We start from the raw sequence: 24395 nt of genomic DNA, 5'->3' as shown, positions 1-24395 counted from the left end.
AACAGGTTTTTACGGAACCTTTATTAGTATACAAGAATTGCTCGAAATTTTGAATATTATGTTCGATACAGCATTCAGTGCGTTTTATAACGTTTCTCTACGAATCCAAATAAATTTATTTATACTTATAATAGTATTAGTATTCCTATTCATTTTTTATTCATTTATTCGGATATTGATCAACGTAATATCGGTCACACTACTTTCTGCCATTTAAATCTCATTGTCAGATTGAAACTTTGTAAAAGCGGGGCTTTTTACACTCGAAATTCGCTTTTGAAATACAATAGTTTTAATACACGAAAATCTGCCTGAATTTTCAGTTCAGTGGTACTGACTGTGAGATAATTTTTCTTTTTTGGGGGAATTAATTTTGATTGATATGTTGTATAAAAATTGACATACATGATTATTTGATTACATTGCTTATTTATAGGGTTGCTACAAGGCCATAATGACAGCAATCGAGGAGAATGCAGCGATTGTAATCGGTGTGGCCGCTACCTTGGTCTTCGTCGAGGTCCTGGTGATTATTCTGGCGTTGTACCTAGCTTGCTGCTATTGGCGCCCACAACATGGTAGGCTCGGTGTTAAAGTCACTTACTAAATCCCGGTATTAAGCGCGCATAAGTAACTTACTTATTTCCGCTGAACGATTTCCTCGGCCGTTAGGGACGTCAGCTACTCTGTTCATTTACGGTAAAATATGACCTATTTGACACTTTGCAGTTTATCGATGCGTAGAACCTTCTGGCAAGGAGTAACCTCGAGAGCAGAATGTGCTAAGCTTTCTGCCAGCAGTTCTTTTGAACTCAGTTTCTATTTCTTTAAGGACTTTGCGAATACCTCGATTGTGTTTATACGTGTATATTTAATATACGTATGTAACACATATAATGTAAGTACATATACATGCATATATATATATATATATATGCATATATGTATGTACATGCTTTCGTGTACTTTCCAATGCAATGGTGACGCAAGTTGAATCCGATGGCATCGTACCGCATCGTGCGCTTTGATCGCATCAGAACTATAACGTAACGAGAATCGAAGGATTGCGGATCAAAAAAGCTATTTAACTAATTATATATATCCGATCGACAGAGCGATCGTTGATCAAAATGGCTAATCACGATCGCTGTAATGAAATATTGCCTTCGATCGCTTGCATGTTAACGTCGTATGAATTTCAACGGAAATCGCGTTGAGCGAAAAACGCATAGAGGATCATTCATGATCTTTGTCAATGCGAGAGCTTTGGAGTTACATGTGCCAAATTATACCACGCGGTTAATCGTGGAAATGTGAGTCACTTGTCAAGCGCCGCTTTACCTCGGTGTTTAAGTATCAATGTATCAAACGCATTCGCTTTCACCGAGATTGATTACACAGGACCACAAAAAAAAATCGATGAAAATTTCTTTTGACCAGACCATGTGTATTATATGTTTTCGAGGTCGCTGAACACGAATCTAAAGTTCGTTTTGCTCCATCACGTCAGGATTTTTTCTAACCTCAAAAAACATGGCCGGATTTTATGTGACACGCAAAATTTCACAAAAATGTTGACGGATTTACTATAATAATGGTATAAAGGGGTTTTTAGGGTCGCTGATTACGAATATGAAGTCAGATTTTAAAAATGAAAAATGTCGGGTCCAATATGGCGGTGAAATTTAAAAAAAATTCTTGAATTTAGGAAATATTCCGCTTTCTGCCGAACCCAGAGTCACGAAACGAGGACGTAGCGGTTATCGACTCCATATTTTTTTTTGTTTTCTTTTCTGATTTAATTTTTTTTTACATTTTTACAAATTTTATTTTTTTTTTTGTTTTTTTATGATTTAGTTTTTTATTTTTTTTTACATTTTAACAAATTTTATTTTTTTTTGTTTTTTTATGATTTTTTTTTACATTTTTACAAATTTTATTAATTTTTGTTTATTGTATTACTTTTCATTATATAATAATAGAATATCTATATTATATATATCTATATTATATCTATAATATAGATCTGGACCGATCACATGATGGCCGATTACTGTTGGTGTTTGAAGCGAGATACGCGCCAAATCCATAAGCGGAAAGCTATTCGCAGATGTTTCAAAGAAAAGAAAACTCGCTATTATACAAAGAAAACCGAGAAATAAATAAGCACTTCGGTGTCAAGCAAGCAGGGTCGGCCTTAGGCTATTATATAATATAGATATATATTATAGATATAATATAGATATATATAGATATTCTATTATTATATAATGAAAAGTAATACAATAAACAAAAATTAATAAAATTTGTAAAAATGTAAAAAAAATTAAATCAGAAAAGAAAACAAAAAAAAATATGGAGTCGATAACCGCTACGTCCTCGTTTCGTGACTCTGGGTTCGGCAGAAAGCGGAATATTTCCTAAATTCAAGAATTTTTTTTAAATTTCACCGCCATATTGGACCCGACATTTTTCATTTTTAAAATCTGACTTCATATTCGTAATCAGAGACCCTAAAAACCCCTTTGGTAGAGCGTGTGACATCAACCAATAGGAAAGATTAATCCAACCCAGGTTGGTGCAAACCCGATCGGGCCGAAAACGCTATTAGATTCGTGTTCAGCGACCTCGAAAACATATAATATACATGGTCTGGTCAAAAGAAATTTTCATCGATTTTTTTTTGTGGCCTGTGTTATTAACATGGAGTACATATTCGTAAGATACCGCGAGCAAATCGTTCAACGTTTTGACGCATGTAGAAATAATCCTTCTTTATTTAGCCTTTCTGCAAGTGAAGGAATTAAATGAAGGAACCAATTGGAACGTCATTTTTACGAATAAAAATATTTCTTTTTATATTCCTCGCGCTATTGTATTAATGTAATACTTGTTTCTATCCACTCAATACCCGTGTATTTTGAACGATCTATTTTTAATGATACTCATATTTCGATATTTCGTCATTACCTTGCAACGTCTTACTTAAAATGCTTTTAAATTCTGGCGAAATGATCAATAATGTATACATAATATCGTACTGGAATACTCTTCAACCGCGAACAACTTTATTGTCCAAGTTCTCGCAGAACATGAAATGAGAGACAGCTAAATTTGCTATAATAACTTTAATTATTATGTATCTCGGTTTTACGATCACCCATCGGGCAGCTTGCTTTCCCAGGATTTTTGAACATTTGTTCAATCATATATATAGTAGTTATTTTTTCAATATTTCGCATTTCGTCTTGTCAATATGAACAAAAAATTGTCGCACGAGAATTTCCATAGTTTTTTATAAACGACCGAAATCAATCGGTGGTGAAAGTGTTGTTGAGTGCAGCACAATTTCACGTTCGGGTCCTCGACGGTGAGGTGAATGCCTCGTCGTGAATACGAAGAAATTACTGTGTTACACACGCGCGTATCCACATCTCTGTATTGATCACAATCCATCCTATTAAAGTAGAACCTTTTTCTCAATTGGAAGGCATTGACAAATGGACGTTCTTTTAGCTTGTGTAGACGTATCGTCAAGACAGGCCTGGTGAGGTGCTGAAGTAAGGATGATGATTTTGATGGGGTTTGCTTTCAAGTAAGACGGAGGTGAAACTGTCAGTTGACAGTCGATCCCTTCCTTGCTGCTGCTTTACGCTGCAGCATCTAGATCTATCATCCATTCTATTCTACAAACGTTCTTTTATGAATCCTATGAGGCATGGTAGCTTTGCTCTTCACCCTTGCATGGCCATGCTGTTGTATAATATTATTTGACGAAGGCAGAGTGTCAGATGTATGTATAACGGAAGCAGAAAGAGAGGCCCGATTGCATCGTTACGTGGACGCAACCTGTAGCAGGTGCAGAGCGACTAATGTTGATTTATTTTGAACTGAAGGTTTTGTACGGGATAATGCATAGCATGGATCAGACGCTATCTTGTGATAATGAAAATTATAAGTGTGCATTAATAGTATGATCTTTAATCAAAAAGCTATTTTTATTATTTTAGTACCTAATAATAATAAAGCGTCCCTCGCCAAGCGCGACGTTCCTCTAAATCGCGACCAATTTTGAGTCAACTTTTCGTTAACAGAGAACGGAAATTTATTACAATTTTCTAATCTTTAAAGTAATATCACCTTGTAATTTCAAATTAAAATTCTATTAAAATACAGTCTTTGAAATTAACTTAAGAATATGATTTGCTGTTTATATTTACAAAACGTTCTCTTTTCATCTTTGATCTCGATCACGTCTTTGTAAAGGAAAGATCGACTTAGAATCCTTCTATGATCAAGGACAGTATAGTTCAAAGGAAGTACGTTTGGCGAGAAATACTTTGTATTAATAATGACAAATTATTAGATGTATAGAGTGATTGAAAGATATAAAATATGGGGAAAATATATAAAATAGCATAATACATTATATATATATATAGACGTTTAAATACGTGTAATTGTTGTTTCATGTTTACAATCAATCTAAATGACGTTAATTATTATAATTAGACATTTCTCAAGTTCTGCATACAAAGATGTTGTTTATCAATCGTTTTCGAATTAATTACGAAGCAATAACTATGATTGCTAATAGACGAGGCTAAAATTTATAGAAAACGTATGAGTCATTAATCAAAACGTATTATAAATAATACACATTTTCGTAATTCAACTAATATGAGTTTAACAACAAGTATAATAATATACGGGCAGAGATCTTTCTTTTCGAAACGATAAATTATCGAATGTATTTGTCAAGCCAAACGAGTATGCAATTGGGCCTGTAAGTTTCATTTAAGCTTCAGCGTGATTTCATTTTATTTCACGGTGTTTATCCGTATCTCTCTCCGAACAGCTATCGGCACGAGTTATTAAACACACATGGCAAAATTCTACTCGGAATTGTGGTACACAAGTAACATAAACACTTAACTGTTTCTTTTCTCCCTTTTCATTAGTTATAGTAGCTTAGTCAACAAATCTGTCATCTCAATGTTGCAAACGCTATACGGTACCTAACAGATACATCATAGAGAGACCGCGCAGGATGAGGTATCTCATTCACGTTTACATATGTAAAGAACACAAAAAAAATGCATTATGATAAATGGGACAATGTACAATTTCGAGGAGAAGTCCATATATCTTCATAAGAAATCGATAATATGTATGTTAGTGTACTTTCAATGTTTAACACACACTGCTGTATACGCAACGGCCAATCTGTACGTATGCGCACCTAATACACGCGGAGGGCATGAGCCAAAAATTGTACAACAATAACAAAAAAAAAATATTTCAAGACTGAGAAAATTGAGAAACTAAATTGTACGCACACTACAATGATTTAATGCGGATCTTACGAAAAACGAAGATATCATTTCCTTAGCAGGATACATGTATGTACATATACTTACATAGAGTATATTTTTGTAGAGTTTCTGCGATATCTCGGCACGACATCGCACAAGTGGAACGCGAAAGAAACTTCCAATTCTTTGTTCATTTCGAGGAGCTCGAGAATAAACGAGGAATTATATTGCATTTTCGACAATATGATCGCACGCGTGTATGGCACGCGTGTCGGATGTGTCGACTAGAAAATGCCAAAAAATGATGCACAAATGATCTTACGCGTTTTCTTCTGTACCTGAACTTTTCTAAATATAACAACGATCTGCCCCATATGGCGTGGAAGCTTTTGGTTTACAATGTTTACATCAGCAACCTTACAATTTTGTAGGATAAAGATATATAGATGTTCTAACATTAGGCCTGTTCTTTTTGGTTGAACTTTTGCACCAGTTCATCTTCGAATTGGTGCAAAAGTTCAGCTAAAAAGAACAGGCCTATTGCTATATACTGCATTCCTGCGCAAATGTTGAAGCACCTTTGGATGCTATCTATTTGGTAATACAAGTGTTATTCTGTCTTTGTTACTCTCTGAATGTTAAGAAAGATGGTACGATGTTTGTGTCACTAAACGGGAAGCACCCTTTATTGCATTTTTGCAACAACGTTGCTGCATTCTTGCATTAACATTGCGTGTATATCTCCAACGCAATTTATCGTTTCGTCAAACATTTGTGAACATTCACCTGTATTTCGGAAACTAAGTCGTTTAGGACACATGTTTATATGGACTTTTTTACTTGAAATAAACCAAAGAATCGCTCTGTTGAGTTTAGGAACATACTTAACTAACACCCTGTATATGTATGTATTAGCAATATTGTAATTTTTGCGTGATGTTTCCGCGAACCTTCCATGCTGCATGGGTACGATGCAAATCTCTTGTTTGGAGGATCTACGCTGTTATTTGCAATCGTGGGCCGCATGCGGTATTGTGTGTGCAATTATCCACTCGATGAAATGTTTTTGTTCGTCGTTCTTTCTCCGTGCTAGCGTGCGCGTACGTACACACGAATCGATGGTATATTTTAATGCGGACGGTAGTTTTTACGATGCTATTTAAATCGCTACTAATTGTTCATGCCGCACATTCTAGACATTTTCGTTTCCAGTGTTAACTTGTTGGTGCTGCTGTTGACGAGGCATTAAGAGCATGGAACTGTTGAGTAGTGCCTCCTAGCACGTTGAGCCCTTAGTGCTCGTGTGCCTTGCTTGCTTGAAACTCTAGCTGCTAGCCCAAGCCTAGGCTAGCTGAGAAGTCGACCGACAGAAACCAATTCTTTAACGCTTGAGTTGACGAAACGTTTCGAAAAAACGAAAAAAAAAATATATATATATATATATATATAATGCGTGTATCGCTTGCGGTTACGCAACACGATATATATATATATATAATGCGTGTATCGCTTGCGGTTACGCAACACGATATATATATATATATAATGCGTGTATCGCTTGCGGTTACGCAACACGATATATATATATATATAATGCGTGTATCGCTTGCGGTTACGCAACACGATATATATATATATATAATGCGTGTATCGCTTGCGGTTACGCAACACGATATATATATATATATAATGCGTGTATCGCTTGCGGTTACGCAACACGATATATATATATATATAATGCGTGTATCGCTTGCGGTTACGCAACACGATATATATATATATATAATGCGTGTATCGCTTGCGGTTACGCAACACGATATATATATATATATAATGCGTGTATCGCTTGCGGTTACGCAACACGATATATATATATATATAATGCGTGTATCGCTTGCGGTTACGCAACACGATATATATATATATATAATGCGTGTATCGCTTGCGGTTACGCAACACGATATATATATATATATAATGCGTGTATCGCTTGCGGTTACGCAACACGATATATATATATATATAATGCGTGTATCGCTTGCGGTTACGCAACACGATATATATATATATATAATGCGTGTATCGCTTGCGGTTACGCAACACGATATATATATATATATAATGCGTGTATCGCTTGCGGTTACGCAACACGATATATATATATATATAATGCGTGTATCGCTTGCGGTTACGCAACACGATATATATATATATATAATGCGTGTATCGCTTGCGGTTACGCAACACGATATATATATATATATAATGCGTGTATCGCTTGCGGTTACGCAACACGATATATATATATATATAATGCGTGTATCGCTTGCGGTTACGCAACACGATATATATATATATATAATGCGTGTATCGCTTGCGGTTACGCAACACGATATATATATATATATAATGCGTGTATCGCTTGCGGTTACGCAACACGATATATATATATATATAATGCGTGTATCGCTTGCGGTTACGCAACACGATATATATATATATATAATGCGTGTATCGCTTGCGGTTACGCAACACGATATATATATATATATAATGCGTGTATCGCTTGCGGTTACGCAACACGATATATATATATATATAATGCGTGTATCGCTTGCGGTTACGCAACACGATATATATATATATATAATGCGTGTATCGCTTGCGGTTACGCAACACGATATATATATATATATAATGCGTGTATCGCTTGCGGTTACGCAACACGATATATATATATATATAATGCGTGTATCGCTTGCGGTTACGCAACACGATATATATATATATATAATGCGTGTATCGCTTGCGGTTACGCAACACGATATATATATATATATAATGCGTGTATCGCTTGCGGTTACGCAACACGATATATATATATATATAATGCGTGTATCGCTTGCGGTTACGCAACACGATATATATATATATATAATGCGTGTATCGCTTGCGGTTACGCAACACGATATATATATATATATAATGCGTGTATCGCTTGCGGTTACGCAACACGATATATATATATATATAATGCGTGTATCGCTTGCGGTTACGCAACACGATATATATATATATATAATGCGTGTATCGCTTGCGGTTACGCAACACGATATATATATATATATAATGCGTGTATCGCTTGCGGTTACGCAACACGATATATATATATATATAATGCGTGTATCGCTTGCGGTTACGCAACACGATATATATATATATATAATGCGTGTATCGCTTGCGGTTACGCAACACGATATATATATATATATAATGCGTGTATCGCTTGCGGTTACGCAACACGATATATATATATATATAATGCGTGTATCGCTTGCGGTTACGCAACACGATATATATATATATATAATGCGTGTATCGCTTGCGGTTACGCAACACGATATATATATATATATAATGCGTGTATCGCTTGCGGTTACGCAACACGATATATATATATATATAATGCGTGTATCGCTTGCGGTTACGCAACACGATATATATATATATATAATGCGTGTATCGCTTGCGGTTACGCAACACGATATATATATATATATAATGCGTGTATCGCTTGCGGTTACGCAACACGATATATATATATATATAATGCGTGTATCGCTTGCGGTTACGCAACACGATATATATATATATATAATGCGTGTATCGCTTGCGGTTACGCAACACGATATATATATATATATAATGCGTGTATCGCTTGCGGTTACGCAACACGATATATATATATATATAATGCGTGTATCGCTTGCGGTTACGCAACACGATATATATATATATATAATGCGTGTATCGCTTGCGGTTACGCAACACGATATATATATATATATAATGCGTGTATCGCTTGCGGTTACGCAACACGATATATATATATATATAAAACGATACGAAGTATCCCAAAACGTCAACTGTAAATTGCTAACGTTTCATAGTTCCGCTAAGTGTTTGTAATATATTATGGAGGTACAAGCGTTTAAAATGATTGAAAGACGGTCTACTCTTACAGAGATTTAATATTGAAAGGTGAATTAATTACTTTTTGAGCACTAAATAACAGTGCTTTTAATATTTAAGATAAGTAATTAACAGTTATCTTTCAGTATTAAATTAGACTTTTGTAAGGGTGTATGAATCTTTTCCTCTTTTCTTTTCATCTTCCGGCTCTTGGTCATCCACAAGTTAACGCAGATGAACGTTAATGAACGTGACAGTAGATGTACATACGCAATGCATGATATTATTACAATATTTTTGTAATGAAAGTTTTAGATGCTTGTACTCACAACTTTGAATACTCACGCGATGTTTCATCTCTTAACGAATAGAATATATTGACCAAGATACTCTTGTGACAAGAATCCAATTTGTATTTTTGGCATATCTTTTTCGCTGTTTCATTGCAAAATTTTTTGTGGAAACGCTTCTTATTATGCGTACACTTACTAAATAATTCTTGCACAAAGATCATTGTTTCAGTAACATTCAAAAGAATATATGTCAAACATAACACTAACGAGCTGATTGCTCGAACCATTAAAAAGGTACATTTATTTGCAACAAAATGTCTCATTTGGAGAATTTCTTTACGAGAAAGACGAGGAAGGCTTTTCTTTTCACGTAACATTCTCTAATAAAAATTTCATACTTATGATGATTCTTGAACCTAATATATATATATATATATATATATATATATATACACACATACTTTTAACTTTATATTTTTCTTAAATATATCTATATATGTATATGTACCTGAGTAATTAAAAATTTGTCAGATATTTATATCAGATGTATAATTGTCTGAAAAGTATAGGAATGACGCGTCATTGCTGACAGCGTATATATTAGAGATCGGCAGGAGCATTTTACATAACGCATATACTTTATGAGCAAGTCACAAAGTCAAAGTGTCTGTATTGAACATTAATTTTCGTTTTCTTTATCGATTGCCGTGTATGAAAATGTGCTGCACATCACTATTTCCCAATAGAGGAAGTAATAATGAATCAAACCTCCTTTTACCTCTGATACAAGTATCGAAGCTATGTCAAAAGAGTATTTTATCATGTACATTTATGAATCATATCACGCATAATTAACGATGAGCCATGATTATGCGTCGCCTGCATATAAGAACGATACAGAGATATCGCACAGACTAATTGGAGGATTGAAATTCTCATTAACTCATTTAGCTAATAGTTTAAAAACTATGATATATAGTGAAACGCTTGTTTTTATATAATGTGCAGTTTAATTTAGAAATGAAGATCACGTTTTTTGCATGCAATATTATGCACACTATGGATATTTATATTTATTTTTAAACGTTCGCATAGTGTATCCGTCAAATGGCTTAAAAATAATGTAAAGGTTCTTTTTATTGCAATCTAATCCCTTTGTGAAATATCCAATATTGTAAATACCAAGTATTGTAAATAGTCTAAAAAAGAAATTTTTTTTTAAATTGTTTTTTACTTGAGTACGGAAAAAATAAATTGTAGAAAATATTCGACTTCTTGTATTCATATGTATTTGATAACCGAGATTGTTAAACTTATAGATCCGAAACAGGGATAAATATTGCAATATAAACAACCTGATTTTTACAATGCTGTCTAATATGTAGTATTCCATAATATTGAATGTATAAATTTCAGAAAAGCTATCTAAAGTCGAGGGGAAAAACAGTTTAAAAAACGAAAAGCCTAAGACACCAGTTTAGAAATCTCACGTAGAATTGTGGAAGTCGAGTCAAGATTAATGTGACATTTACGTATTTACTCTGAAATTGCGATAAAAATGATAATATAAATGCGCGTGTTGTAGTCGTATGATAAATTTAGTTTCGCGTCAAATCAATATATATCTACGCAAGTATCTTTTTGGTACTAAAGATACAAAATATATATAGGCTATTATGCAAAAAATTATTTTTGAAAAACTATGTGAGACATTATAATAAGATTAACCAAGAAACAAAGAAGACAAGACACAAAAACATGGCCAAAAACGCATGATATTCACTTAGTTTAAGTTCAAAGTTTAAAATATTTAGTAACGTTCAGTTTCGTTTCGGTGCAATTAAGAATTATCATGTGAAATAGGTGTATCAAAATGTGTATTCAAATTTTATATACAGAGACTGATACCTGACCTAAAATGTATATATATTTGAGATGCGATTATTGATATACAGTTGTATTCCAATACATTATTATTAACTATGAGTATTGTACAATTGCATATATTAAGAATATAGTACGATTGATTTTTGTTAAGAGTATTATGTTTTTTGTAAAAAAAAAAGAGAAGCTGTATACACAGAAAATAAAAATTTTATATAGATATTATTCATAAATGCCAGATAAAATGTGTAATGCGAATTGTTTTCTTTTGTCGATTCTTCCATAACGTATGACGACATATCAAGAATCAGTCGATTCGTAAAATTAATAAATAGTTAAATTAATCCTCAGTACCCACATCTCAAAAAAGTCCCTATCTACTCACATTCAGATATTTGTAACTCAGCATTTTCTTTTGCTTGTATCTTAGATTGTGGTGCATCGATTTTAACTAATTTTTTTTTAATCTATCGTTTGAAGACTGAAAAAAAAAGAATTTTTGAGTTAGAAAATCTAAAATGTCATAGCACAAAAGATATTTTGCAATAAGTGAAAAGGAATCGGAAAGAAACGTCTGAACTATGAAAATCGGTGGGTGGTTACGTTAACCCTTTGTGGGTACTAAGAGTTAATTTGATTAAAATGTCAACAACTTATTCATAACATAATGAAGTATGTCGATTATAAGATATGCAACTATTATATATTTATATGTATATAAAAACTGTATGTTTGATAAAACTACATATACTACAGGGGGTGGCGTACCTATAACCCAAATGTCATACCATTAAATTATCTTACTAAACCTATATTTGTAGAGTATCAATTTTTTTAAACTGTGTGAATAAATTCTGTACTTCATGGAAATTTTCAGAGAACGGATAGTTGAATTAAAAAATGTATTCCATTTTTACATGCTGTTAGTTTATTCTTATTGTTGTTAAATATTAAACAAGGGCAAATGATGCTTACAAATAAAATGATGCTATAAGCGCAAAACAGAGTGCACCTATCATGTTGAGTATTAGGTTAAAGTTGCATTTTTTTGCGGAAGTAAAAAATTTAGTAGTATCGGAGATGTTTCTGTCCACATTGTACAGTTATGCCGTGCATTCTCAATTTGTGCAAAAAGTAGTCAAATATATATAAAGGCACAGCGACAAAATGACAGTCATATTGAATGATAATGTTTCAAGATTACTAATTCTATACCAGTATCGATTTTGTTAAAAATAAATATATACAGAGCAAATGGACTTGTAATGTCAAACCTAATGAATTTTTATGAAGTAATAAATTTATTCGTCTAGCTAAAAAAGCGATACTCCACATGTATGGTTTTAATGAAATAATTAAATAGTATAACAATTCATGCATCTCCTGCATCAAATAAATTGTAGTACGTCTTAAATCTAAGAAATTTACTTATAAACATTTTTACATTTGTCTTTTTCATATATCTATAATGCCTTTTATTTGCAACATCATAAATTATTTTGTATTCATATTAATACTAAACTTCTCATATGTACATTATAAAAAGATAATAGATTTGTATTTTTGATTATACTTATTATGGTCATTTTTTCAACAAAGAATATCATTTTACATGAAGAATGTAATAACTGTTGTTGGCAAGTACAGTTGCAGTAATTTTTCGCGCGCGTTAAATTAAGTTACGCGTTAAATGATTCCAATATAATTCTTGTAACTTCATTTTTATAATACAATTTATATACATTTATTTTAGCATATTTGCTTTAATGATAGAGTTTACTGATTGTAATACTAAAGTATAAAGCGTATATCTACAATACCAAACTTAGATGCGAGATTGTCACAAGAAACATGTACATTCATAATATCCTACTTTTGTCAGCTGTCCATTTTTCACCTTCGTTGGATTAAAAATGCAGCAAACACGACATAGTTTTCTCTCTCCTAAGATGCCCCATAAAATGTAAATCTTCTCATATTAGAATAGCGCAGCCGGATTATTCTTTCTCGCGAATTCTTTGAGCCAAAGTTTACATTTTTAGTTCATCCACGTAGGATGACTCGATAGACACAGGGGATTAGGAGAGTAAAGCAAGTCCTATTGAGGCGGGCCGCCCATCATGCCCATCGGTTGCATGCCTTGGATTCCGTATGGTCCTGGTCCCTGTGGCGGACCTTGACCAGCAGCCATGGGCGAGTGCATTTGCATCGCTGTGTTCTGAATTTGCTGTGCGGAAGCTACTTGAGTTCCTGCCGCGGACGGCACGACCTATTATAAACAGATGTAATTTGATACTCTATTAAATTTTTATAAAAATGTTTTGTTGGCGACATTCGTTGGTATCTTTAAGTTATTAAATTTAAACTTAACTATATCATTCATATATGACTTATATCAGGAGCCACATTTTCCATGAATTTATGATTGTAAAATGGCTTTTAAGAAATAAAAGAGAAGAAATAGAATATTGTCATTAGTCTCACACTGTGTATATTTTAGGTCTGTTCTTTTCAGCTGAATTTCTTATTGAATCATTTACTTTTCCTCCTTTCCTTTCAGAAAAAAAGAATAGACCAATTATGACGTCAATATGATGAAATTAATTAATTTCGATATCGTATAAAAGAGAAAATGGAAAAAAGTTATCTGATTCTCATTTCTGGCATAATCTAACAGCCTTATGATTAACACACTCATGTTTCTTCTAATTGAGATTATCACCTGTGATATAACTGGCGGTTCCGACGGTAATGTGAAATTAGCTAAAAGATCGCGTACAGCGGGGAACAGCGAGCACTCTGACTGATTCGCCCCGTACTCGGCGAATCTCTTCAGCTGCATAGACGCTGCCGCAATCGCTGAGGGAGGTGGAGTAAGATCTCTTCTATCCGCTAGCTGTGTTATATTCGTATTGACATCATGCACGAACGGTAACACCAACGACGGCGTCTCTCCTTGATATGATATACCTAGTCTCGTTATTTGCAACTGCGAAATAAGTATATAAACTTAAGGATTGATTGAGAATAAGCAAATCACGTGCGACATAAAAAACACGAATACTCACGAAAAATAGAATTTTACTCCTGCAAACATGTACTCCTTCCGTACCAGGAGGCACGATTGGTCCCGCGGAAGGTGGGATACGCAAGCACAACTGCACGGACCACTTCAGCTGCTGCTGCTGCACAAGACTAGGGACTAGATCCAGTTTCATTACTTGCACGAAATCCTTTAACACTTTGAAACGTACGTTAAGCATCCTCCCGAAACCGGACAGTGTGTTGTGTTTGTAAGGCGGGGCGGCTACCCGCGTGTCGAAGAACTTTTCGATAATCTGCGAATAAAACAGTTTATTTCTTTTTAATTATGCTGAGAAAGTATAATCATCATATTATATATATAATAAAATCGATATATTTTGATTTGTGAGTAATTATTTAATTGAGAAAACACGAAATAAAAGTATATACATACATACGTTATCTATAATAACATGCTATTAAAATATGGAATTTTTATTAAAATGCAATTTATACAAAATCTGATTTATCGAGACCATTTTACAACTTTACGGAATCTGAAATCAACTTGCGACTCAAATAGTTTGCCATTTTTATAGAAACCGTTAAACTACAATTAAACGACCTGTGATGTGTAGGTTATATATAACGCACGCAAGTACAACATTACAAAACAAGTGACAATAATATATAAATAATAGACCAAAACGCAAAATTCAATCTTGAGCGCTCCGATGTTGTGATAATTGTCCAACATATTTTCGGCATGTACAAGCTTATAGGTGTTCTAGATAAAAATGTTTATCGTCATTTAAACATCTTACGACGTATTTAAACCAAAAACATGTATAGATCGTTGTCATGTAATGATTTTTCTGTAGGGTGTTCCCAAACTTATGGGGAGGGTACTGTATATTAACTCTTTTTATTTTTATATAACCAGCTCATATTATTGACCTGTTTTTTTCTTATTTGAAATTTATTCCATTTTCTCAAGAGTAAATCACATCGATTGTGGATATATAAGGCATTTGCTTAGATTACCTGTAACTCTTCTACGCTCCATTGATCTTTATACTCTGGAAGTGAAAGAACCTTGATATGAAGAGATTGGAAATGCGTAGGATTTAATCCAACTCTGCATTGCAAGCTCTCAGATTTGAAATGTACCACACCGGGCTCTGCATTGATACCAGTTAACTATAACACAATTTATATATATATATATATATATATATATATACAGATGCATGTAAAAAATATATTTTATTTGTATTTATTTTATTAATAGCACGAAAATTGGTTACATGAGTTGTACCCCGCAGAAAGTACTTCAATCATGCTCAATAGACAAAATTTGTGTACACTAAATCAAAATAATAACTATAAGTGATCAAATCTTTTTATATAAACTCTAAAAACGTTACGAATATTAAAGTGTCTAGCATGATGATAGAAATCGGTCCAAGATCTCGGATAAAGGAAGAATTAACCAATCTTTGCTGGATCTAAGTGTAGGAACCATCATGTTAAAGAATTAATGAGTGCTCACTGATTAGTTTTCTCTGTTAAATACAGCTATTGATGTTGTATGCTCTACTCTTGATAAACATATAACGTTAACTAATAGTATTTTATTAATCCAATCTAGGTCGACGCAAACTATGTGTCCACTACAGTTGAAAATGCTATAGACTTGTTGCGCATAGGACGTGTCAACGCATTACGCGTGGGAAGAAACCTCGCAATAGCTAATTAGACTCTGATCTGAAAGAGTTTAATTGGCTATCGCGTTGTCTCTTGCTACGCGTAATGCGTTGACGTGCCCTATGTAACAGGCCTTAAAGGTCTGTTTTTTATTTCTGCACTCTCTAAACTGGTGCACCCGCTGCAATAAATCAAAATGTATATTTCAACTTATGCATCGTGTGCATCTGTTCAGAGAGTACAGGAATAAAAAACAGATCTTAAAAGTATAAGTTTTAAGCAAAATCTGTTGACCAAAATAGCTGTCTCTATTGTATCATTCTTTAAAATATAAGGGTGCTTTTTCATGCTGACGCTCAGCGCTCATTTTTAACGTCAAAACAGTTTACAGTACGTTCCTCCCTTAATTGTCAAGTTTTATTAGGACTGAAATCCTGAATCATATTACGATTTGTACACAAGTTTGCTTACGCAATCTTCCGTCTGGATAAAGCGTTGCAACTGTCTCCGCATATAGACGCAGCCTAGAAATCTTTCAAGCGGAGACATATCCGGACCTGGTAAGGCGGACGGGTGACTCGATGGGCAACAAAGCATTTCTAGGGCCTCGTGCGTGAGAAGCGTCGGCACGGCACCCGCCCAGGACCTCTGCGGTAATACCCTGGAGATATGACTACCGGTCTTATGATCGGAGGCTTGCGGACTATGCAGCGCTGCATGCCCCGGATTTTGTCCAGGTCTCGCAGGAGAAGGTCTAGGTACACTGGGAGATCCAGGCCAGTTAGAGGCAGCCGGGGAAGCCATACTTTGAGAAGCCGGAAAAGGACTACCGTCGATATGACCTGAACATTGACGTATCATTATTAACATTGTAAAGATAGCTTTGTTCGCTTTCGTTGTTCAATTTGATATTTTTGACAAACATTTGATATTCCCTACAAACTTACAATTTTAATTGAAAATTATCATCATTTTTAGCTTGCATTTGTTTTCAAACATAATAAAAGTATAAAGTAAACTATAGAAATCAATGACTTAAACAGTCTACTTGGATCTTAAATGCTTGTATGATTCTGTGTGAATTTATATATTACGTATGACGTATGTAGTTCTTTGAAACGCGCATCGAAATGATTTTTCGGTTTGGAACGTTAACTGTACTAAACCGCAGTAATATCACAAGTTAAATTGACTAGCAATTTAACAATTTGATACTTTTTCGCATCTTCGAACGATCTTAATAATACTGAATGACATATTATAAAAATGTAAAGGCTTTTGGTTAAGATAAAGAGGTAAGGATCTAGTTATTAAGCCTATCGCACATGAAATGCATAACAGAGCATAAGCATAACATAAGACTGCTGGACCAATGAGCATCTAGCATAATGTCGCCATATTGATTTACATAAGATGCTCATTGGTTTAGCGGCCTTATGTTATGCTTATGCTCTGTTATGCATTTTATGTGCGATAGCCCTTAAGCTCATAAAAAACAAAAGCGGTAAATCTGAACCGAAAAAAAGTAGATACGCGCGTGCACTTCCGCATCATGCGCGCATAACCGAGAGATTGATGGTAATTTAATGCTAAAGCCTCCTGTTTTACCCACATTTCCATTCGGTGAAAAATCTCCGTATTGGATGTGCGGATTGCAAAAGTATTATTACATAAATTAAAGTACGCACAAACAGGACCTCAGCTGCACTGGATTTTATGAGAAAATCGAAAAAAAGTTTAAAATTCGTTAAAAATTCACTTACTTTTGGCTCGTACAGCTGTCGCCTCGGATATATATTTGCTTGATATAAGAGTTTTAGAGTCCATATCTTGAAAATAAGCGTGCAGCTGAGATCACATTATCGAAACGAACAATACCGAGTTTGTAGAACTAAGATTGAAAGTCTAGAAAAGAAATATTTCCACCGAATAGAAAATACGTGTATACAGGTGTTTTGCGAAGACTGGGACTGTCAATAGAGCCGAAATTCCGTGTAGCAGTATTTGCGCGGTCTTGTGATAGATATGGTGCTGGCATATGTTAGATAAGAACAGATGTATGCATTTGAATAAGGCAGAATGATATACATTATATAATATAATGTAAAAATTAAATAAAAAATGTCACCACTATTATCGAATTTGGAATTAAAAAAGTCTGTACTATCGACCTTGATCGAGTTAGATAATCGGTTTAGCATCCCCTTAACAATCTAATATCTAATTGACACGAGTGGCTAAAGCGTCTCGTTAAGTATATGAATAATTTGTGCTAAATTCGTATTTATTCAAATGAGCTTCTAGATGATCCTTCAATATGGAATGCATATTGGCTACCGTTATTCATTTATTTAAAAAACCGTTAAAATTTTGGAAAACAAAAAGTTTATTTTCTGTTTCTACACGGGGATTGCACTATAATTGAACTGATTTGAACTAATGCAAAATTCTAATCCAGCTAGCAATTCAGTAGGAAAATAAGCATCGTATGTCGCCGGCTCAAGCTATCGATTAACTGTCTCAGCGCCGAAACAGTACAGTATCTCCAGATATTTGGCAGAAGCGAAAAAGAGAGTTCTAGTGCAATCTAATGTAGGAATAAAAAAACAGACCTCTGATCTAGTACAATTAGTTCAGTAAACTCGTATACTGAGTTCAGTTGCATTGAATAAAAAACAGTGTCACTGACGTCATTTCGAAAACAGAAAATGCTTCAGTGTACACTTTTGGAACTAGTGCTACCAATTTAAGCATAGAAAACAAATCTAAAGTATAAAGATAGAAATATTTATTTCTTGTCACTCATACCTGTTTGCATAAATGAACCAGCAGGAGAATGCCCTACTTGAACATTACTGCAAGGACCAGGCGATGATGTCGGCATGAGACCAGCCGGACTGGGAACGTGCATCGGATTTAAAGGACTGTTTGCAACGAGTCCGGATCCAGGAGATGGATGTGGTAACATATTAGGTGTATTTGGCGGTAAAGACGGCGGAGATGCTAAATTAAATGAAGTTGCTGGACTACTTCCAAAACTTTGATGTTGATTTGCCTAAAAAGAAATTTGAGATTAATCGAATGTCTTATTAAGATGCTGATAGACCAATTTTGAGAAAAAAAATTCTATTGTAACGAGAACCAGAAAAATAAATCTCAAAATAACGAAGTAATAAATAAAATGCTTCCTTGGAGGACAAAAATGTAAAAAGAAAAACGATTTATTATCTTACAATTAGTTGGATGGATATACTTACCTGGGATATATTTGCCGTATGAGGACTGGCCGGTGTATGAGGATTACTACCAGACGGTGGTGTGAGCGGTGGATGAAATCTCAGACCTTCGCGTTGCTGGGCGGGCGATTGGGGCCCACTCCTATGATGACCTAAGAAGCTTACGTTGCCTCCAGCACTATCGCTATCCATAGTAACAGGCGACGGTGGATTGTCATCCTCCGACTGAGACCTCCTTCTGTATACCGCGTTCTCGTCAACATATTTCGACAGAAATGCCTGCAATGACAGAAACACATTTACCAAGAACAAACTTTTTAAACATTCAATTATTGAGTTTTTTTTTCGTATAGCTTACTTTTAGGCCCTGCGTAGGCGTGAACTCATCGACGACGTTACTTCTGTCGAAACGACTGTAAGCACCGTCGCGTAAGCTCACCAAACCTCCGCCGCGTAAACGTAATTCCAAACAATACATTCCTTGATACGCTATCCTTACTAAAGTGACACATTGTGGCATTATAGTAAACGTTTGTACCGGCACTCGTGGTCTCTGTAGAGAGGAATTTAGCCGTAAATCTGAACCGAAAAAAGGCAGATACGCGCGTGCACTTACCGCATGCACGCATAACTGAGGGATTGATGGTAATTTACTAATCGAAGTGAGTGGCTGAAGCGTTTCGTTAAGTATATGAATAATTTGTGCCAAATTCGTGTATCTATTCAAATGAGCTTCTAGTTGTTCCTTCATTATAGAATGCGCATTGGTCACCGTATTTGTTGGACCTGCAATACAAGCGGAATATTCGTTATTACATCATTTCCATCGATCGAGCGTTCGAAATTGATATCGATACGAAAAACTTACTCCTACCAAATACCAGCTTAAATACTTTGTCGTTCGTACTCCACTGTATAGTGACAGTTGCACCTTGATTTGGACCATACGCAAGAACCAGCTTGCTATAACTATAAGACTTAATGCTAACCATATTGCGAAAGTTATATTTCTCTGGAATAAAGAAGGTAGTATGGCGAATTACATAGAACACAATTTATATAATGCAAAGATGCAATGATTTTTCAGTGCAATGTGTAACGCACCCATTTTGAAATATTCAGCTAAATCATGAACAATCAAATACAAATGTACTATCTGTGCCCAATCGTTTAGCAAAACATCTACAGTGCGGGAGACGGTATCTGCTGTACCCATTTCATATTGAAAGTAGACTGGCCTACGCAAACCTGTAAAATTCGAAATTTACACTTAATATCTACTATTAAAAGAAGTAGAAGACACAACGTATTTTATTTGCTCATGAGAGAAGATCAATTTTATTCGGAATCGACGTGTGCCATATTTCAGTTTAAACATTGCAGTACAGACTTTTGCATAACGCTGCATAATGTATAAAATCTAAGAAAATAAACCAATTAAAATCTTTCATTTCATACTCTGATTAGTTAATTCCTTTATGCCTTATGCAGCGTTAGGCAAAAATCTGTGCTGCGGCCTTATACCATAAATTAATATGGAAATATTCAAACATTTTCATATGTTACATATATGTATATATATATATATATATACACATATGCACACATACATAAATACATATACAATAATTTTATTCGGACCGACAAAAATTAAACACTAAGTATAAGCATATTCAAGCCTATGACGGTCAAAGCTAGATCTTTTTTGCCTAAATAATTCCCAGTGAATTATCTATATCCTATATATGTACATGCATATATATCATATTTTTGTATTTATTCAAACTGCGCGCCAAAATTTTTTCGGACCTCTTGTAATCCGTACGAGCGTCCTAAGTCATTAGACCCAAGTTACCTCGGCCGGGTTCAAGTCCCGGCTGATGTAATATTTTTCGCAATAAATTTATTTAAGGTTTTTAGCACATTGTCCATTTAATTTAACTTATGATATTATTGCAGTAGTTTAATTGCGTTAGATAAAGTCCAGAAAAATTTCGGCGCGCAGTTTGAATAACTACAAAAATATGATATATATGCATGTACATATATAGGATATAGATAATTCACTGGAAATTATTTAGGCAAAAAAGATCTAGCTTTGACCGTCATAGGCTTGAATATGCTTATACTTAGTGTTTAAATACATATACATTTTTTTTAATTTAACAAAAAGAAGACTTGTTGAAATTGTAATAATACCTCACTGTTAAATTCATAACTTTACACTGTAGAATTATAAAAAATATACGCGTTAATGGATAAACTCTAGTATGAAGAAACAGTATCGAAACCTTGTTCTTTGGGATGACTGCTGGAGAGAGGACTACCATAAAATACAAATTCCACTGTCCAAGTTTTAGCCATGCCTTTGCCCTGAACTCTAATCGAGACACTCAAAAGTCTTTTGAGAAGAGCGTGCCAAGCACAGCTCGTAGCTATGCTCGGTGATGGTGCAGGCAATTGAACAAGTTTGAGTACCAATGCCGTGGCATTCGCCTCGACTTGGAGTCCCTGATGAGCTATCTCTCGTCTAGTAAGCTGCGTATTAATATTAAATTAAGATAATTTATAATATGGAAGAATTCATTATCGAATACAAGATATTTTAAACGTACTTTACTAAATGAGCAAACGACATATAGAAAACGCTATATAGAAAACTCAATAAGAGAATAAAATCTTACTTCTTGAGCCAAAGTTACGAACGGTATTCGTTCATCGCATAAAGCGACAACGTGCGCCAATTCCGGAATAAAGTAAGCCGGATGCTTTGGTCTTCTATTCTGTGGTGTTCCTACCGCATCTGTCCTTCCTCCGACCCCGGTGCTTCTACGTTTGTTGTTAGACGTCTCCACCACTTCTGTAATGCACCCCCCATCTTGATCATTATTCCCTAAAAAATCCACCCATTAATCCCCCTAAAAGTAACAGAGCAATATGCCGATACCACACTGAATGATGCCAGATGTTAATATTATTATCCATACACTATTATATTGCTTATTGATAACGAACAAATGAGTATATTCATAACTAGTAAGAGTTAGTAAGAAGATTAATCTTAACATTCTCAGGCAGGATAGACTATACGTATCTAATTCAAGAGCATTGCGTAACATATAGGTAATTACAATTAATTGACACAGCTCAATAACGGTTAATTATAAATAGGGCTGAGCATGTATCTGAAATATTTTTATTTGAAAAATAATATTTGTAATGTAATTGTATTTTGTATTTTATATATTTCTAATACTAAGATTGACAATTAATATTATTATTTGAATTACAAAATACAAAAAACTTTCAATCTTTCAATTTTAAATACAAAATATGTAATACTTTCATGTGCTTCGCTGAAATACTAAATATACTTGTAAATAATTTGTTTTAAATAAAAGTATTTCAAATACATGCCCAGCCCTGATTATAAAGATAGTTATTTATATGTTATATATTATTATAATTACATATTACTACTAATTCTATTTTAGTTTCGCAAGCTAAATGTTTCTCTTTTTCTAATGAGATGGAAAAAATGAAGAAACATTCAGATTTCAGTTGTGTATGCGTGGGTGCGTACGCGTATTATAATTACATTAATCTGATTTTAATCAGTTAAAGAAAAGCCCGAAGTGTTTGCTATAAGACTTGGTATTAATACATAAATGAGAATCATCTCGTATAATGCATATAGTATATTTATATTTATATCATTAAAGTTGGGAAAAAATTAAGTGTTAAAATTAATTAGTATTAAAAAATTAAAATTGTTACATACGATTAGGAATTATAATCCTAAATTGTATTACAAACTACAATTACACAATACAGTATGTATCAGATTTATTTGCGTGACATGCTCGAATATGCTTCAACATGCTTCTACCACAGCTCTTACTTACTCCAACAAGCGCATTGAAGTCAGTAAAAGCTATGGAGCGTATTGGAGCATGCGATGCGAATAAACCTATCTTTTGCCTATGTACTTATACATCCATGCTAATAGTATATCGTAAACTGAAGGAGCTGCGATAAAGCTATTTTTGGTTCCTCTAAATTCAAACGAAACTGTGGAGGGGGAGGGGGAAGGGGGTTGTACCTCCATATCATCCTTATAATTCCCCAGGAGAATATATATGATCCTAAATCTCATCCTTTATAAATTATTACATTTTGTATTTGAACGATTTATAAAGGATGTGATACTTTTCGAGGATTCAGATTTTTTTAATAATGTTCCCGGAATTGCCAGTTTCTCAAAAACTTGCCAAGAATGTCATTTAGAATATTAAGAAACGAAGGTATATTTCCCCTTTTAGTTTCATTCGAATTCAGGGAGGAAGGCAAAAAAATGATCCTTATCGCAATCCCTCTTTTACATACAAATACATGCATATCTATAAAAATTATTCACTTATCCATGTAACGATTTAATAATGAACAATAATAATATAGTATTGTTATTATTTTTATTCTTATCTTATTATCTTTAGCTATTGATTTTATCTAATATCTAGAATAAGGAAGAACTGTAGTGTTAAAAATAAAAAAAAGATGTAATTATAAAAAATTAAAGAAAAATGAAATATGTGACTTAATAAACGATAGATATTGGTATACGTATACTTCTCATACTTATCCTTATTCCAAAATATAATATAAAACTTGTATACATCTACTCACCACTATCGACACTTGTAAATGGACCATGAGTAATCACAAAAGTATCAAACTCAATAAGGCTTTGGACTTTCAAATACATTTTCGGTATTTCCGTTTCTATGCTATCATCATGTGGATCATCTTCGATGGAACTATGCTTCACCACAGCAAGATAGAAAGAGCACTCTATTTCACATGGTGAGCTTTCTTTCTCTTTGAATGCGACAATCTAGAATAAAGTATATGCAAATAAACTTACAAGTTGCTCTCTCTCTCTCTCTCTCTCTCTCTCTCTCTCT

The 24395-nt window shown here is 34.0% G+C and overlaps 2 protein-coding genes across 8 annotated transcripts in view; one reads left to right on the top strand and one right to left on the bottom strand.

The window, feature by feature from the left end:
- Tsp66E (Tetraspanin 66E) overlaps positions 1-6756 on the top strand; it is a 68990-nt gene extending 62234 nt beyond the window's left edge. For 2 of the 4 annotated variants that reach the window (XM_018522504.1, XM_018522503.1), the window contains exons 8-10: positions 437-578; positions 3517-3595; positions 6528-6756. In XM_018522504.1, the coding sequence (XP_018378006.1) occupies positions 437-578; positions 3517-3551 (177 nt within the window). In that variant the 3' untranslated portion in view covers positions 3552-3595; positions 6528-6756. Of the gene's footprint in view, positions 1-436; positions 579-729; positions 1396-3516; positions 3596-6527 lie in introns of those variants that run through there. The other 2 variants (XM_018522506.1, XM_018522505.1) reach the window with 2 other exon arrangements.
- A 6270-nt stretch (positions 6757-13026) lies between these two features.
- Positions 13027-24395, bottom strand: part of MED14 (mediator complex subunit 14) — a 20768-nt gene continuing 9399 nt past the window's right edge. The window contains exons 12-25 of one of the 4 annotated variants that reach the window (XM_018522501.1): positions 24118-24325; positions 22116-22324; positions 21723-21969; positions 20536-20679; positions 20300-20443; positions 20048-20217; positions 19790-19984; positions 19453-19710; positions 19004-19250; positions 16667-17037; positions 15533-15688; positions 14533-14802; positions 14187-14453; positions 13027-13733 (exon numbers count right to left, since the gene is read on the bottom strand). In XM_018522501.1, the coding sequence (XP_018378003.1) occupies positions 13563-13733; positions 14187-14453; positions 14533-14802; positions 15533-15688; positions 16667-17037; positions 19004-19250; positions 19453-19710; positions 19790-19984; positions 20048-20217; positions 20300-20443; positions 20536-20679; positions 21723-21969; positions 22116-22324; positions 24118-24325 (3057 nt within the window). In that variant the 3' untranslated portion in view covers positions 13027-13562. Of the gene's footprint in view, positions 13734-14186; positions 14454-14532; positions 14803-15532; positions 15689-16666; positions 17038-19003; positions 19251-19452; positions 19711-19789; positions 20218-20299; positions 20444-20535; positions 20680-21722; positions 21970-22115; positions 22325-24117; positions 24326-24395 lie in introns of all 4 variants that reach the window. The other 3 variants (XM_018522502.1, XM_018522499.1, XM_018522500.1) reach the window with 3 other exon arrangements.

Source organism: Trachymyrmex cornetzi, unplaced genomic scaffold (assembly GCF_001594075.2).
Source record: "Trachymyrmex cornetzi isolate Tcor2-1 unplaced genomic scaffold, Tcor1.1 scaffold1337, whole genome shotgun sequence".
NCBI lineage: Eukaryota > Metazoa > Arthropoda > Insecta > Hymenoptera > Formicidae > Trachymyrmex > Trachymyrmex cornetzi.
Note: the sequence above shows the minus strand (reverse complement) of the source record. Positions and strands in the feature narration are given on the sequence as shown.